The sequence below is a fragment of the Eptatretus burgeri genome, chromosome 15 (assembly GCF_056783735.1).
Source record: "Eptatretus burgeri isolate ZD-2024b chromosome 15, Ebu_testis_v1, whole genome shotgun sequence".
Taxonomy (NCBI): Eukaryota; Metazoa; Chordata; class Myxini; order Myxiniformes; family Myxinidae; genus Eptatretus; species Eptatretus burgeri.
Window position 1 is genome coordinate 3,463,273 of NC_140975.1, and position 16,366 is coordinate 3,479,638.

The window sequence follows — 16,366 nt, forward strand, 5'->3', positions numbered from 1 at the left end:
CGTACGTAATCGAGACAGTGGGAATGTAATCCAGATAGTGGGAACGTACGTACTCCAGACAGTGGGAACGTACGTACTCCAGACAGTGGAAACGTACGTACTCCAGACAGTGGAAACGTACGTACTCCAGACAGTGGAAACGTACGTACTCCAGACAGTGGAAACGTACGTACTCCAGACAGTGGGAACGTACGTACTCCAGACAGTGGGAACGTACGTACTCCAGACAGTGGGAACGTACGTACTCCAGACAGTGGGAACGTACGTACTCCAGACAGTGGGAACGTACGTACTCCAGACAGTGGGAACGTACGTACTCCAGACAGTGGGAACGTACGTACTCCAGACAGTGGGAGCGTACGTACTCCAGACAGTGGGAACGTACGTGCTCCAGACAGTGGGAACGTACGTGCTCCAGACAGTGGGAACGTACGTGCTCCAGACAGTGGGAACGTGCGTACTCCAGTCAGTGGGAACGAACGTGCTCAGACAGTGGGAACGTACGTACTCCAGACAGTGGGAACGTACGTGCTCCAGACAGTGGGAACGTCACGTGCTCCAGATAGTGGGAACGTACGTACTCCAGACAGTGGGAACGTACGTACTCCAGACAGTGGAAACGTACGTGCTCCAGACAGTGGGAACGTACGTGCTCCAGACAGTGGGAACGTACGTGCTCAGACAGTGGGAACGCACGTCGTACTCCAGACAGTGGGAACGTACGTACTCCAGACAGTGGGAACGTACGTGCTCCAGACAGTGGGAACGTACGTACTCCAGACAGTGGGAACGTACGTGCTCCAGACAGTGGGAACGTACGTGCTCCAGACAGTGGGAACGTACGTACTCCAGACAGTGGGAACGTACGTACTCCAGACAGTGGGAACGTACGTACTCCAGACAGTGGGAACGTACGTACTCCAGACAGTGGGAACGTACGTACTCCAGACAGTGGGAACGTACGTACTCCAGACAGTGGGAACGTACGTACTCCAGAGTGGGAACGTACGTACTCCAGACAGTGGGAACGTACGTACTCCAGACAGTGGGAACGTACGTACTCCAGACAGTCGGAACGTACGTACTCCAGACAGTCGGAACGTACGTACTCCAGACAGTCGGAACGTACGTACTCCAGACAGTCGGAACGTACGTACTCCAGACAGTCGGAACGTACGTACTCCAGACAGTCGGAACGTACGTACTCCAGACAGTGGGAACGTACGTACTCCAGACTGTGGGAATGTACTCCAGACAGTGGGAACATACGTAATCCAGACTGTGGGAATGTACTCCAGACAGTGGGAACGTATGTAATCCAGACTGTGGGAACGTTTGTAATCCAGACTGTGGGAATGTACTCCAGACAGTGGGAACGTATGTAATCCAGACTGTGGGAATGTACTCCAGACAGTGGGAACGTATGTAATCCAGACTGTGGGAATGTACTCCAGATAGTGGGAACGTTTGTAATCCAGACTGTGGGAATGTACTCCAGATAGTGGGAATGTACTCCAGACAGTGGAAACATACGTAATCCAGACAGTGGGAACGTACGTACTCCAGACAGTGGGAACGTACGTAATCTCGACAGTGGGAATGTAATCCAGATAGTGGGAACATACGTAATCCAGACTGTGGGAATGTACTCCAGACAGTGGGAACGTATGTAATCCAGACTGTGGGAATGTACTCCAGATAGTGGGAACGTTTGTAATGCAGACTGTGGGAATGTACTCCAGACAGTGGGAATGTACTCCAGACAGTGGAAACGTACGTAATCCAGACTGTGGGAATGTACTCCAGACAGTGGGAACGTACGTAATCCAGTCTGTGGGAATATACTCCAGACAGCGGGAACGTACGTAATCCAGTTGTGGGAATGTTCTCCAGACAGTGGGAACGTATGTAATCCAGACTGTGGGAATGTACTCCAGATAGTGGGAACGTTTGTAATGCAGACTGTGGGAATGTACTCCAGACAGTGGGAATGTACTCCAGACAGTGGAAACGTACGTAATCCAGACTGTGGGAATGTACTCCAGACAGTGGGAACGTACATAATCCAGACTGTGGGAATGTACTCCAGACAGTGGGAACGTACGTAATCCAGTCTGTGGGAATGTACTCCAGACATTGGAAACGTACAGATTTTGAGGTTTGATAGTGTACTTCAGTGTAATGGACGTTCTCCTGCTCACCTGCTTCTCCACATGGATGAGCAATTGCACAATATAGAACTCAAGCATCACAAGAATGTTCAGATGAAAACAACGCCGTGGTGCGGCCATGAACCGAGGTGCTGTGACTGTTGAGGTTAATCGCAGACACATCGTCGATAAAAGTTTCCATCGCAAGGATTTTTATTCCAAGCATTATTTTCATGCATTTTATATCGTAATACTATCTTAGGACTTCCAGAAACGCCGTTCCACATCTGAGAATTATATTTTACACTAAGGCATCACATTGAGCATGTTGCAAATACCAAAGTATTTATAATAAAATTATCCACAATTACTGTCATCCACAGACTATGTGCAAAAGACAATGGAGGAAAGACAGCCAATCACGGGCGAGCTTATCATCATTGTGCTGGTGTTAGTCATGTGGGCTGGTGAGTGTGGTGGAGACAGTGATGAGAACTGTGTAGGTTTGCGATGTGGAGGAAGAAAATTCCTCAATTCCTTTTGTTCTCCCTGCTGGAATGTAAGGTTATCAAGGGACACTGTCGTGGAGGATGTTCGTGTATTAGAGGTTGCTAACCCTCCCCCCCACCTAAAAGGTGTGTTATACCTCGTTTACATGCACCCCTCAACCAGGTTTAATAAAAACCCATCTGTCCCTGATACCGCATTTCCATGTACTGTAGACATCCCGGTTTGGGCTGTCGATGCGAGGTGGCCCACATTCTATTCCGAACCGAGCCAAAGCGTGTCGATGAGCAGGTGGATGAGGGTCCGCCATTCGGGCGACAAGTGGGCAAGTAAGTCCATGTTGAGTCAAACTGAAAGGAAAGATGACAGATGCCATTCTTTAGATAATGATAATACAGCTTTTTCCTTAGTGTCTCTTAAAAGCACCAAATAGAAGAGGAGAGGTTGAAAAATATTAAAATACTAGAACAGCACTCGGAGCGCACACCTACGCCAGGCTGAACAGTTTCCCTTCTGTTTCCAAATGAAAGGTCGGATCTGAAACAAAACCGAATCAGTTCGTCCTTGTCACACACCCAACATGTCCACCAAGTTTCTTCCGAATCCGTCCACAACTTTTTAGGATAACTTGATCTATATCGTTTATGGCCCAATCTCTCAATGGTGAAAAATCATTTGAAAAAATTTGTAGTCGGATCCTGATCCGGATCTTCACCAGACTCTAATCAGTTCATCCTTGTCACACACCCAACTTGTCCACCTAGTTTCGTCCGAATTCGTTCATAACGTTTTGAGATATCGTGCTCACAAACGGACAGACAGACAGGGCTGAAAACATAACCTCCGCCCACCTTCAGTGACGGAGGTAAAGATGTGAGGTCATTGCTATGAGATACGCTATCGGTAGACCGTCCCCTTCTGAGTCTGAGAGGTAGGTGGTTCAAATCCCGGCCAAGTCAAACCAAAGTGTCATGAAAATGGTTCGTGCTGATGCTTCCTTGGTTGCTGCTCAATATTCAAAAGGGGTTGAGCACGGACACATAACCAGAGGTTGGTATCCATTGCACAGGCTTCATTGGCATTATAGTCTTCTGCTGCGTTGAAGTTCCTTGAAACGGAACTTGTACTTACATATTCAAGGTCCGAAATCGCTCATACATGGAGCATTTCTCTTGGGCCCATCCAAAACCATGACAAACTAGAGGTGGAGCACTCGGGAGAGTGCAAAACCTCCGCCGCCAATACTGCTGGGTCACTCAAGTGAACCTTTTTTCTTATTCATTAAATATGTCAACAGTGCTGACAGTTATAGTTCTTTTCTCCAACTTTTTTTTTTGGGTGGGGGGGGGGGGGGGGTTGGAAATCACTTAAAACATGTAGAAATGCAAAAAAAAAAATTTTCTCTTACAATTTTTTTTTGGGGGGAGGGGGGGGCCAAGTCCAAAATTTAATGGCATTATCCTTGGACCAAACCTCACCCCCCCCCCCCACCAAGTTTCGTCGAAATCCGTCGAGGAGTTTTTCCGTAATACTGTTCACAAACAAACAAACAAACAATAAGGGGTGAAAACAGTAACCTCCATCCATCTTCAAAGATGGCGGAGGTTAACTAGTGACTGACCCCAGGCAGCAAAGTCAAGCCCTCAAAGTGTGCAAAGAAGGAACTGCCCAAATCCATGAAAATCGTACACTGAATGGAAACGTGAGCTTTTCACTCAACTCAGAGAGAAGATGACATGTGAGCCCCGGGGGACAACACGGGTCAGCAGACAACACGGGTCGGGCGACAACACAGGTCGGGGGATAACACGGGTCGGGGGACAACATGGGTCTCAACCCGGGTTGAATGGTACATGCAAATGAGGTATTAGTCTAATGAGTACTAATGAGCATCTTTTGTATTGAGCTGGGAAAATACCCTAACCCAAATGGCACCTTCTCTTCCAGCCGTCATTGCACATTTTTGCCGTCAATATGACATCATCAAGGACAACGACTCTAACAACAAGGAGAAAACCAAGATGTCATCAGAGGAAAGCTCTCCGGAACGCAGCTCAGGCAGCAACCAACGGGCCAAGGTAACAACCAACGTTCCTCGCTGGAGACAGTCAAATTTGATCTTCAATTTGGCCTCATGCTTGCTGTTCCCATCTGAGCACGTGACTCATGATGCTGGGACCAGAGGTTTAAATGCGTTTGCGACAGTGTCCAGTTGTCCTTCGTTTACCGAACTCTCGGTAATTCATGTGAAAGTACAATGATGTCTCCCAATGTCCTTGTGCTGTAATATAACCTGTAATATTGATGTGTCATGTCCAATTTGCTCCATGAGCCTTATCCATGTAAACAATATTGTACTCTCAGATGTCACATTATAATATAATTACAGTCACACTACTGTCCTGTGATCCCTGCACCTATCAACAGGTTAATTTGCGACAGTAGGGATTTTATAGTAATCAGTGTATTGCATCCACACCCCACCAGCCATGATGGATGTCCCCCTTTATGTGGTCTAGGTGATCAGTCTCGGCCGGTTCCTCATACGCGTCATGCTTATCTCCATTGGGCTTCCTTTCATGCTGAAGGAAGTTAGGTACACAGGGACCAAATGCCTTTTACTGGACTACTTTAACTGGACTTAGCCATGTCAAATAGGACTAGATCATTCAATTACAAAAAAACAACCATTCAGGTACATCAACCGAGGACAACCTCACAAAGGAATTCCGTGACTCGCATCCCGTTCCGGAGCATGCAAGGCCTTCCAGGCCAGGTTCAGGACGGACACATCTCGAGTGGCTATGATGTCTCGCATCCAGCACTGGGATATCTTTACTCAAGGGTAAATGAGGTGCATCGATCGGTCCTTCATCTCACGATAAAGAGTCCTATGCATGGGTTTGATTACACAGACGCAAACAATGGAGCGAAGGATTGTATGTATGCAGGCTGAGTGCGAAGTGGGACCTGAAAGGACGGTGAAGTGTTAGGATGTTAGACAAGAGGGGGAGAATGGAGGGAGTGAGGAGGAGGAAGAAGAAATGGCTGTGAATCTGTACAGGTGATTGAAGTACACAATGGCTCTACATTGAAAGATTTAATAATGACAGTTACTGTTACATCGAAGGTGTTTTATTCCAATGCCAGGAGCTTGAATGGAAAGATGGAAAATCTGGAAGGGGTGGATGGTCAGGTGTATGACATAGTTGCTGTAAGTGTGATGTGGTTTAGTGAGCAATCCAACTGAAGGACAGGAATTGAAAGGTACATGGTTCATAGGTGTGATGGGACAGAGAAAAGGGGAGAAGGTGTGGGATTTGGGTGAAATACAGTGCAGTTTTGTATGGAGACAACGGCACGACATCGAGGAGGGAATTGATGGAGAGGATTCTGTATGGATAGAGATTCGGAATTGTAAGAATAGTGAGATACATGTTTGATGCTTTTATGGGGATCCTGGTGTGAGGTAAGAGCAGCAAAGATGGATACTTGAAGAATTGGGAAGGACGTGTGATAAAGGTGGAGTACGTATTGATCCTGGGGTATTTTAACTTGCCAGGGAAAGATTGGGTCCAGGAGCAGGGGTAAGGTAGAGCAGATGAGGATTTCCTAGATCTTGTCCAAGATTGATTTTTAACTCGGTTTGTGGAGAAACCCACGAGAGGGAATGCTGTGTTGGAGCTCTTTTTAATTAACGATCCCAATGAGGAGGTGGAGGAAGTGGAGGTGGGAGAACATCTGGGGACAAGCGACCACGACGTTGTAAGTGCAACTCCATTGTTGAGATGTGAGGTTCGGGATAGTGGTGTAAGGGTGTCAGATTATAGGAGAGCAAACCTTGAGGGTATGAGAAGTGAGTTGGGAGCTTTTGATTGGGTAAAGTTAATGAGCGCATCTGCATCAGAGAAATGGACAACCTTCAAGGAGAAAAAGTGTGTGGTGCAGAGTAAGTATATTCCAGTGAGGTATAAAAGTAGAGGTAGAAAGGGACCAGGGTGGTTGAACATGGAGGTATGCAGTGTAATGAAGGATAAACAATCGGAGTGATTCAAATCTAAACAACAGAAATGGAGTCCAATTCAGATCAGTATAGGAGGAAACAGCAGTTAAGAAAATAACTGCAGGCGAAAAGGGTAAATTTAAAAAGGACATAGCTAGGAATATTAAACAAAACAGTAAGACATTATTTGAGTATATTGTTGCACAAATGGCCCTTAGTGTGTTATAAATATAGGATTAGCTCAGATTCCCCCTTAAATGCATGTTCAGCCAAGTTGTTCGGTAATTGGACGTTACTGTGTGTCGGGAGGTGTAGCAGGCTGTCCAGTGTTCGTACAGTGGTGGTGTACCAGGAGGCGGCTTGCTTCTTTTTCCTTCCCCTCTCCGAACTAGTCTCGCCCAGCGCTCTGAGAGTGTCGGTCGGCGAGACGTGTCGGCAGCCGATTGTTGGAGGGCAGCTGCAATCTCGAGCGATGGGCCGGTTGCGGGTCCCCGGGCGGGGGGGGGGGGTGTCCAAGGGGGCGAGCGCCAGGAGGGCAGGGAGGGGGCTGCATGGGGTCAGTCTGCTTTCTGCTGGATGAGAGGCTTCTAGAGTCGAGTCTCCGATCTGCTTGATGAGGAGTGACTTGACGGCTGTTCCTCTTCGGCGATGGACCCAGCATGCAGGTCGTCCCCAGGTTCATCCTGAATCCAACCACGGAGCCTCTGACTGTCTTTGCTCCCGGCATGGCTCGACACGTTTTTCCATCCCGTCGATCCGCCTGTGGAGCCCAACACACCCCGATTTGGCCTAGTCTGGTGAGCAGGCCAGGCCTAGATTTGTATGCTGGATCTTGTGAAAAGCCAGCTGGAGCACACCGTGGATCTTTTGCTCTTGTGCCGTCGACCTTACGGGGGCTGAACGCGCTGAGGCTGGTGCGTGAGCGGTGCGACAAAAGGACGATGCCGCCATCTTGCCGCGCGGCGTGTTTGAGCTTGGGCGCTCAAATCCGTTGACATCGGCTTGTCACGAGCTGCATTCGTGCCTTTGACACTTTCCCCTCATCCATGAGGCATCACCAAGTACTCTGTGTCTTGTCTGCATGTTGTCTAAGGGTTATCTCGCTAGGGTTCCCTTCAAAACCCGTAATCCGTAGCTCCCTAGTTAAGAGCGGGTTATAGATTAATTATAACGTTCGTGAATGTTTTGCTTGTGTCGTGTTGCCCAATGTGTCCCCAATAAATCTGGCTGATTCATATGAAAGTTGCTACCTTGAGTTTATTCGTGCCGTGCTGAGGAACAATTCGCTCGATTTGTATTTAAAAGCAAAATGGTTATGGACTGGCAGACTTTGCTCGGTCTCTGACAAACCCAGACTGTAACCGGGGTTTATTTCCCCAACTGGCAAAGCACAGGTGTACTTTGGTATCGTGATCTGAGGCGCGTAACCCGAGACTTGTGCCGAACCAGCCGGCATTATAACCCCTGAGACGGCGGTGCTGTTAAGTGACGCCAAATCTTCAACATTTGGCTATCAAAAGTGGGGTGCGATTCCCGCCACCGCCCGATCTTCAACAATATAAGAGGTAAGGAAAGGGAAAGAGTTTGGTCCAATTTGGGAATAACACCAGACAATTGGTGGATGATGAGGGTGAGAGGGCAGGCTTATTAAAGAGTTTTTTGTTTCTACATTTACACGGGAACAGTCAGGGGAACATGCAATATGCGACTTTAAAAATGATGTAATCCACCCCAAGATGCTCAGCGCGCATGTGTGGAAACCCCTGGTAACAACGGTCATTGGGGCAGGAAACATATATCGTGTGTGTCAGATAAGGATAGTAACATAAAATGGCTCAAAAAGCTGTTAAAAGGTCAGGCCAGGTCAGGTCAGATAGAGGAGCATGTGCCGGAGCAGCGCGTCACTGCGTCCACTTTCCGCCGGGACTCCAAGGGCCCCCGTCTGGCCATCCCCCAGGCAGATGCCTGGCCCATCCCCATTTCCTTGAGATGTTGCTCAATCTGCTGCAACCACGAGACACATGGTTGGCCCGTTGAGCTCCTCACTCACGAGGGTCCCTCACTGAGAGAATCTGGTGAGCAGGATCAGCGTCAGGAAAACGAGCCACATGCCCATACAGCCACAGCTGACGCTCACGGACTATGCAGGTAACAAATCTCATTTGAGTCTATCTCAACAACCGCTCGTTGGACACAAAGTCCGACCAGCGATAGCCAACGATTCTCCGAAAAGACCTGGACCTGGCACCAAAGGAATTAAGTCTCCATCTCAGATCCCTGGTCAGAGTCCAAGTCCCACATCCATAGAGCGAGAATGGAAGCACCAAGGACTTAAACACTCAGAATTTCATCCTCCAATATCAGTACCAACAGTGCCACATCGCATTGTTCAGTGAATCCATGACTCCCTATGCCCAACCCAGACATCTATCGACCTCGAGCTCACAACATGTGAAGATGTGAATATCACTGCCAAGGTAAGTGAATCTCTCCACGACCTCAACATCCTCGCCACAAACAGGTACAGACAAGATAGCAGCATCCAAGATGTCATGAAAAGCCTGGATATTATTTTTGACCCAGGAAACCTATAATCATCGCAGCTCTGACTCCTCGTTCACCACCTCGAGGGCCCCCAAAAGGATATCGAGATTCTCCGCAAAGATGACTGCATCATCTGTGAAATCAAGGTCAGAGATATTGACATTCCCAAACGATGCACCGCAGCTTGATCTCTCCAACATCCTCCCCAAAATTCAGTCCATACAAGTGCAGAAAAGTGTGGCGATCAGAACACACAACTAACGAACTCCAGTAACAACTGGAAATAAGTCAGGGATGGTACCACCACATCTCACAGCACTCTCAGTACCAGAGTATAGTTCAGACACCACATCGATCAGTTTTGGTGGCATCCCACAAAGACCAAGAATCCTCCAGAGGGCATCCCGATTCACTGAATCAAACGCTTTACAGAGATCAACAGAGGCTGCAAGCAGCCCCTGCCGAAACTCTTGTGTGCGTTCGGTGAGGACACGAAGAGCAACGATACGGTCAATCGTTGACCTCTTTGGTGTAAAGCCTGACTACTCTGGACGCTGGTGCTCAAGCACATGGTTGCGAACCCTATCAAGAATCATCCGAGCAAAGAATCATCCGCCGTCGAGTCTGGCATTTCACTCAAGCCGACTGGCAGGGTCTCCGAGCAGCCATCAAACTTACAGACTGGTCTCCTATCACTACTTTCTCAAACATCAACTCATCCTGGGAATTCTTTCAAAGAAACTTGCTCTCCCTCATGCACAGATTTATCCCCTCTCGTGTTCAGTTGTCTTACCCTTCCTCCCGCCCTTGGTTTACTGAAGCTTGTGGCGAGGCAGTTGTCCTGAAACAACTTGCCTTTGCCTCATGGAAAGCAAACCCAACTGAGGGCAATCTCAGTTCTTTCCACAAAGCTCGGAACAAGTGTGTATCTACCCTCAGGAGAGCCAGAAAACAACATCTTTCTCATCTCAAGTCTGAACTCTCAAACCTCTCTCCCTCCTCAAAATCCTGGTGTCGTTTAATCAAATCTGTTTCTGGTGTATGTTCCCCCTCCATCCCCTCCCTTACCTCAAATGGCCGCACTGCTGATTCCACACGTGATAAAGCTGAATGTCTAAACTCGGTGTTTGCAGCTAAATCTTGTGTCCCAAACCCATCACTATCTCTACCCACTTTACCCAGTCGCACCCAACTGTCCCTGGACTCTGTATCCTTTTCTCCTGACAAGGTGGAGAGCTTGCTTTCAAACCTCGAGTCAGATTCTGCAACCGGTCCAGGCGGCATCAGCCCACGTGTCCTCAAAGCCTGCTCTTCTGCTCTTGCTCACCCTCTCTCTGTTCTATTCACCCTCTCATTTTCCCAAGGTCATCTGCCATCTGCTTGGAAATCTGCTAACATCACTGCCCTGCATAAAAAAGGTGCAAAAACAGATCCCTGTAACTACAGACCAATCAGCCTTCTCCCAATCATCAGCAAGGTTATGGAATCCATCATCGCTTCAGACATGAAATCCTTCCTCTTCTCCAATGGCTTGATTTCCAATCATCAATTTGGTTTCAGACCAGGTCACTCTACCCTGGATATGCTGCTACTGCTCTCCCATCAATGGATGGAGGTCCTCAATGCCAGACAGGAAATCCGAGCCGTATCCCTGGACATATCACGTGCTTTTGACACAGTCTGGCACCCTGCCCTACTCACCAAACTCTCTTCCCATGGTATTCAAGGCCATCTCCACTCATGGCTCGCAGACTTCCTCTCCTGTCGCAGTCAACGTGTGGCCCTAAATGGAGTTCTTTCATCCCCTCTTCCTGTGCAGGCTGGAGTTCCTCAAGGTAGCATTCTGGGCCCTGTTCTTTTCTGGTTTTCATCAATGATCTCTCGGACTCTCTGGAAAATCCTCTATTTCTCTTTGCCGATGACTCCACCCTCTGCCGTACCATCTGTCATCCCTCAGACCGGCAAGCAGCAGCTTCTTCGCTCACTGCAGATCTGGATAAAATCACAAACTGGTCCAACACGTGGAACATGTCTTTCAATCCACACAAATCTCACACTCTCACTATGTCTCTTCGAAAGGACCGTTTACAAAACCCCCCATCCACTTTCTCAACAATCCTCTGGAAGAAGTCTTTTCTTTCAAGCTTCTGGGTCTCACTATCTGCCATGACCTTTCCTGGGAAAGTCACATTTCCAACCTTGCCTCAAAAGCCAGTCGCCGACTGGGAATCCTCCGTCGTGCAAAGTCCTTCCTCGGCCCTCTTGAGCTCCTGACTACTTACAAAGCTTTTGTCCGTAGCCTGATGGAGTACTGCTCTCCCCTCTGGGCTGGTGCTCCTGCCTCCCACCTTTCTCGGCTTCACGCTGTCGAAACCAGGGCTTTTAAGATCATTGGCATCTCCCGCAATGAAGCTGAGTCTTTGGGCCTCTCACTCAATCACCGCAGGTTGGTCGGTGGTCTTTCTGTCTTCTACCGACTCCTCTCCAGCCTTGCCCCCCCTGCTCTCTCTGCGATTTGTCCCAACCACATTTCCACAGGGCGCTCAAGGTCCGCCAACAACCCCCTTCTGGTAAAACTACCAAAATCACGAATCACTGCTCATCTTCACTCTTTCATTCCTCTTTTTCCCGCCTTTGGAATAAACTTCCTCACTCTATTCTTTCCCATTCTTCCCTCCAGGCTTTCAAAACAGCTGTTCACCACCACCTCTTATCTTCCCCCATCCAAATCCTCGATCTTTTCTACCCCCGATAATCCACCCAAGCCCACTTCCTTCAATTCTCCTGCTTTCCTTCCTGAAAGTCCCTGTAATGTCCATCTTCTCTTCGCCATGTTCCCCGTCCCATCCCCATCCCTCTCCCTTCCACAGTTCACCTAATGTGTCTGTTCCCCACTGTTTTGTCCCTTCCACTCCCGCCCCTCTTGTCTCAAGCCTCCTTGCTGTGAGTTGTGTGTTAGCTCTCATACGAGCCTCGACCAAGGTATACAAAAAAAAAGACCTCGCCCGGCACTGAGATCAGCGTCACTCCTCAGTAGTTGTTGCAGTCTTGGCGATCACCTTTCCCTTTCCAGAGGGTGACGACAAGGCCCCTCTTCCAGTCAGTTGGGGATGCCTGTGTTCCAGGCGGACCACAGAACTGCAAGCAACACAAGTGCAGCATTTCCACCAGCCTTGAAAAATTCAGCATGGATGCCACAGATCCCAGGAGCTTTACCCAATTTCAAACGGTTCAACACAGTCTGTGTTTCCCCAAACTAAGGTGGACCACAGTTGATTGGAGGATCAGCAACAGTTATTGTAACACTCCTGACGTCCAACTCGACAGCTGGTGGATCAGCCTGGAACAACCGCTCAAAGTAACCGACCCAGCGGGCCTTCACTTCGTACACCTCTGTCAAGAGCCTCCACCCTCTGTTCTAACTGCAGTACACTGAGGGATGGGCTTGGATGAACTCAATGTGCGAATTCTCCAGTAAGCAGGACGAGAATCACTTGACCACAGGTAATGCTCTACCCCCTCACAGATTCCTCACACATAGGCCTCCTTGTCCACCCTTAGTGCACGTACAGTTTGACTTCTCAGCTCCCTGAACAGCTCAGCTCTGCCATTCAGCCTGGCCCTGCGACTCTGGGCAATGGTTTCCAGTGTCCCTTGGGAGACAAATTTCTTCTTTGTCATATGGTGAGTTCCAAGACATCCACCGGCAAAATCAAGGACAGTGGTCTTGAAGGCACTCCACAACTCTTCAGGATCTCCCAAAGTACCCAGACCCCCCAAATCTCCACTCAGCTTGTTCACAAACTCCTCAGCTACCCTCTCATCCTTGAGCTTGCTAACATTCAGCCTAGGCTGGGATGGTACCATTCTCCTGGATTTAAGCTACAATTTCAGAGTTGCTACAACAAGCCGGTGGTCAGATTGAGGAAGTGAGCACTCCGGTAGACCCTGCAGTTCTGGATCATCCTCCAGCGAACATCGAGTACATGGTGAATCTCCTTTGCCACACCGCCAGCGTTGGAAGTACAACTCCAGAGATGAGCCTGTGGGCGCTGAAACCATGAACCAGCCACCCTAAGTCCATGACTTCTTGCAAAGTGACTTCTTGACAGGTTTTTGTTTTTAATCCTGCTGGGTGTCCATGTCATACACCGTCCTCACCAAGAAACTTAGTGGGGGAGACGGTTTAGTCACTGCCAACCTGACCATGAAACAGGTTAGTATAGGTTGCATGGTGCCTGAAGCAAGTAACAGATCTAATCTGATCTGTTTGATTCCAGAGCCACAGTATAAATTATACTTGATTTTTTAATCTATTGGTAATAGGAGAAATGTGTGTGTGTGTGTGTGTGTGTGTGTGTGTGTGTGTGTGTGTGTGTGTGTGTGTGTGTGTGTGTGTGTGTGTGTGTGTGTGTGTGTGTGTGTGTGTGTGTGTTTTATATCCACTGCTGCTGCTGCTGCTCGATAATAATTGAACGACCAGGAAAAGGTAGGAACTTGACTCCACTCATCCACGGATATTTCTCGTATTTCCATATTTTCGTGAGTCCGATTTGCATTAAGGAACAGAACAATTATCATTAACCATAATGAAACTTCCACTCTTTCATCGAAATGATGAAAATTATGTCTAAAAGACGAGTTGAATTGCACATTTTGTACTGCAATGCCCGGCCAGCCGACCCGAGTCATTGTAAAAAAACACACACACACACACACACACACACACACACACACACACACACACACACACACACACACACACACACACACACACACACACACACACACACACACACACACACACAGTCAGGTGGCTTAACAAAATTTTGGGGACATGCCGGATAAAAGCACCAAACTTTTTCCATGTGCTATCCATTGCCTTAGATTTAAATTTTTGGTAGGACCCACGTCCTCAAGATAGAGGATAGCCACCATGTAAAAACCTATAAGTGCCATTATCTCAGCTTCTATGCCACTTAGGATAGCAATCTTGGTGTCTAAACACACATTTTCTGGGACAAGGAATGCAATTATACCATTAATAATATCAATAAATGAGTTATTTATTGAAAGTATGTGTTTACATAAAAAAAATAATACACTAGTTAGTGGTTATTTGTTGATTTCTGAGACATTATTCAATGCAGTAAGTAAACATGAACAGTACTCTTGTAAACAGACAAAAGATGACATAAAAAGACATAATCACAATCCTTATATTCTGTTACTACTAAGTCATTATATAATACTACAAATACTACATTACTATACTACCAATAAACTCATAGTTCTCATCTTCTAATTTGCATATACCTGTATTCCGTTTGCATGATGGTTCATTGCTCCCTTAAAAACATTTAGCAACTTGATGGGGACATACCAGATAAAAGCACCAATTTTTATGTATTACTAGCTTGATGTATAAACTTTCATTTTTTGGTAGGACTCATGTGATCGAAGCTATAAGACACCATTATATACCATTTTAGTGTATTATGCCATATTTTGCCAAATATGCACACAGAATGATAAGATATTCTGTATTCTTTCATAAATTTCTTTAAAATAGTTGATCTTCTGAAAAAATATTATATCTCATTTGTAAAATCACATGAAATGTTTTTTTTAAATATTTATTTACTTTTACTATTATACATGTAATGTTCTTTACCACTTTGAATCTCGCAAACAACCAAATGTACTCCATATCTAGATATACATGTATGCAGTATTGTGAGTCTTGCAAGTTTGTTGCCATACTCCTTACAGTATTATCTGCCCCAAGAGTCTGAAATTTATGAAGTTGTCCAGATTCTTTTTGGCAGAAGATACACAAGTCCTTTTCTTGGGATAGTCGTTTTCGACATCGTTTCTCATTTGTGGTTCTGTTTCCCTCTGTGTCATCCCTGTGCCTATTTTTTTTGGCTCATTGCAGCTTATATGTGCTAAATTTATTACAGCAGGTTTAATGCCACTGAGCTTGATTTTCAACAAAGTCATTCACAGTGATGTCATCTCTAAAACTGAGTGGCACTGGTAGTTTGTTAAGTTTTTTGAATTCAGTAACATTGTTGAGGAAACATCTGTATGGTTCTGATTTGTCTCCTGGGCCCATTGCATTTAATGGGCACTTTGAAATCTCACCAGTGGGTAACTGGCAAATAGCACATAGTGTCCAGTCCATTTTATCTGCAAAAAGGAGAAAATATTAGTTTACCACATGTCACACATGTTCACCATGTCATGATAACTTATATTCTGCATTCAAATGTTATATTAATGAACTCATGATTTTCCAGTTCATTTCACATTCAGTCAGTAGCAACTGATTTAAACTTGTCACGAAAAGACATGTATATGTTAACTGTTTGACAGGAGGACAGGGTGGGTGAACATTTCTTAATTCATTGTATGGTGTATGTACCAAGGGGGTGGAAATTAATTTTAAACAAAAATATCAACCCCCTTAAAGCAATAAATGTAGTTCTTTCATATAGATGGAGGTGAATCCAAAGGAGGGCACTCGGCACATGCCCCCCGTTACCCCACCCATGTATATATTTTGGTCTGAAAGGGAATTTTCTGAGCTTTTCATAGAATTTTTTTTTTTAATCAGATACATATTAGGATAGTTGCCAGCCAAAACACATAGTATAGTTCTATAGGCTTTTCAGTATGCTCTGACTGTTTAGTTTCACATTACAAAGTAACCATTTGGGATGAGAATATGGATACAAACACTTTCTAAATCATGAGGCCTGCACTGTTGGTCATTCCTTTAATAGTTTAATGCTCAGCTCTTATATAGGAATATAGGTCATGACCTGATATAATAATTCTAGGACATGGCCTGATGCTGTCAACAGGGATTACTATTGTGAAAGACAGCAGCAACAAGACAGCAGCAATCCAGCTAACTCTTCCCTGTCATCTGTTATGGTGGTGAAGGATATTGTATGGTATCTACATCATATTCTATAAAATGTTCAAAGGCTTTCAAGTAGAAATTGTATTACCATTACCTGATCAAACATCCAAATCTTCACAGCAAACCCATTGCAGTCCTATGTAACAGTAGTATCAGGAAAACACACTTTCTGGCAGGAAATTCCCAGCAAAAATACTGTAGCACCGATCTCTGAAGCCCTCCCCCTCTTAC

General features: G+C 46.4%; 1 protein-coding gene across 4 annotated transcripts in view; it reads left to right on the forward strand.

Moving 5' to 3' along the window:
- LOC147011336 (fibronectin type III domain-containing protein 5b-like) overlaps positions 1 to 16,366 on the forward strand; it is a 68,462-nt gene that overhangs the window by 44,908 nt on the left and 7,188 nt on the right. For 2 of the 4 annotated variants that reach the window (XM_085857463.1, XM_085857462.1), the window contains exons 4-5: positions 2,534 to 2,617; positions 4,605 to 5,051. In XM_085857463.1, the coding sequence (XP_085713589.1) occupies positions 2,534 to 2,617; positions 4,605 to 4,918 (398 nt within the window). In that variant the 3' untranslated portion in view covers positions 4,919 to 5,051. Of the gene's footprint in view, positions 1 to 2,533; positions 2,618 to 4,604; positions 5,052 to 16,366 lie in introns of those variants that run through there. The other 2 variants (XM_085857466.1, XM_085857465.1) reach the window with 2 other exon arrangements.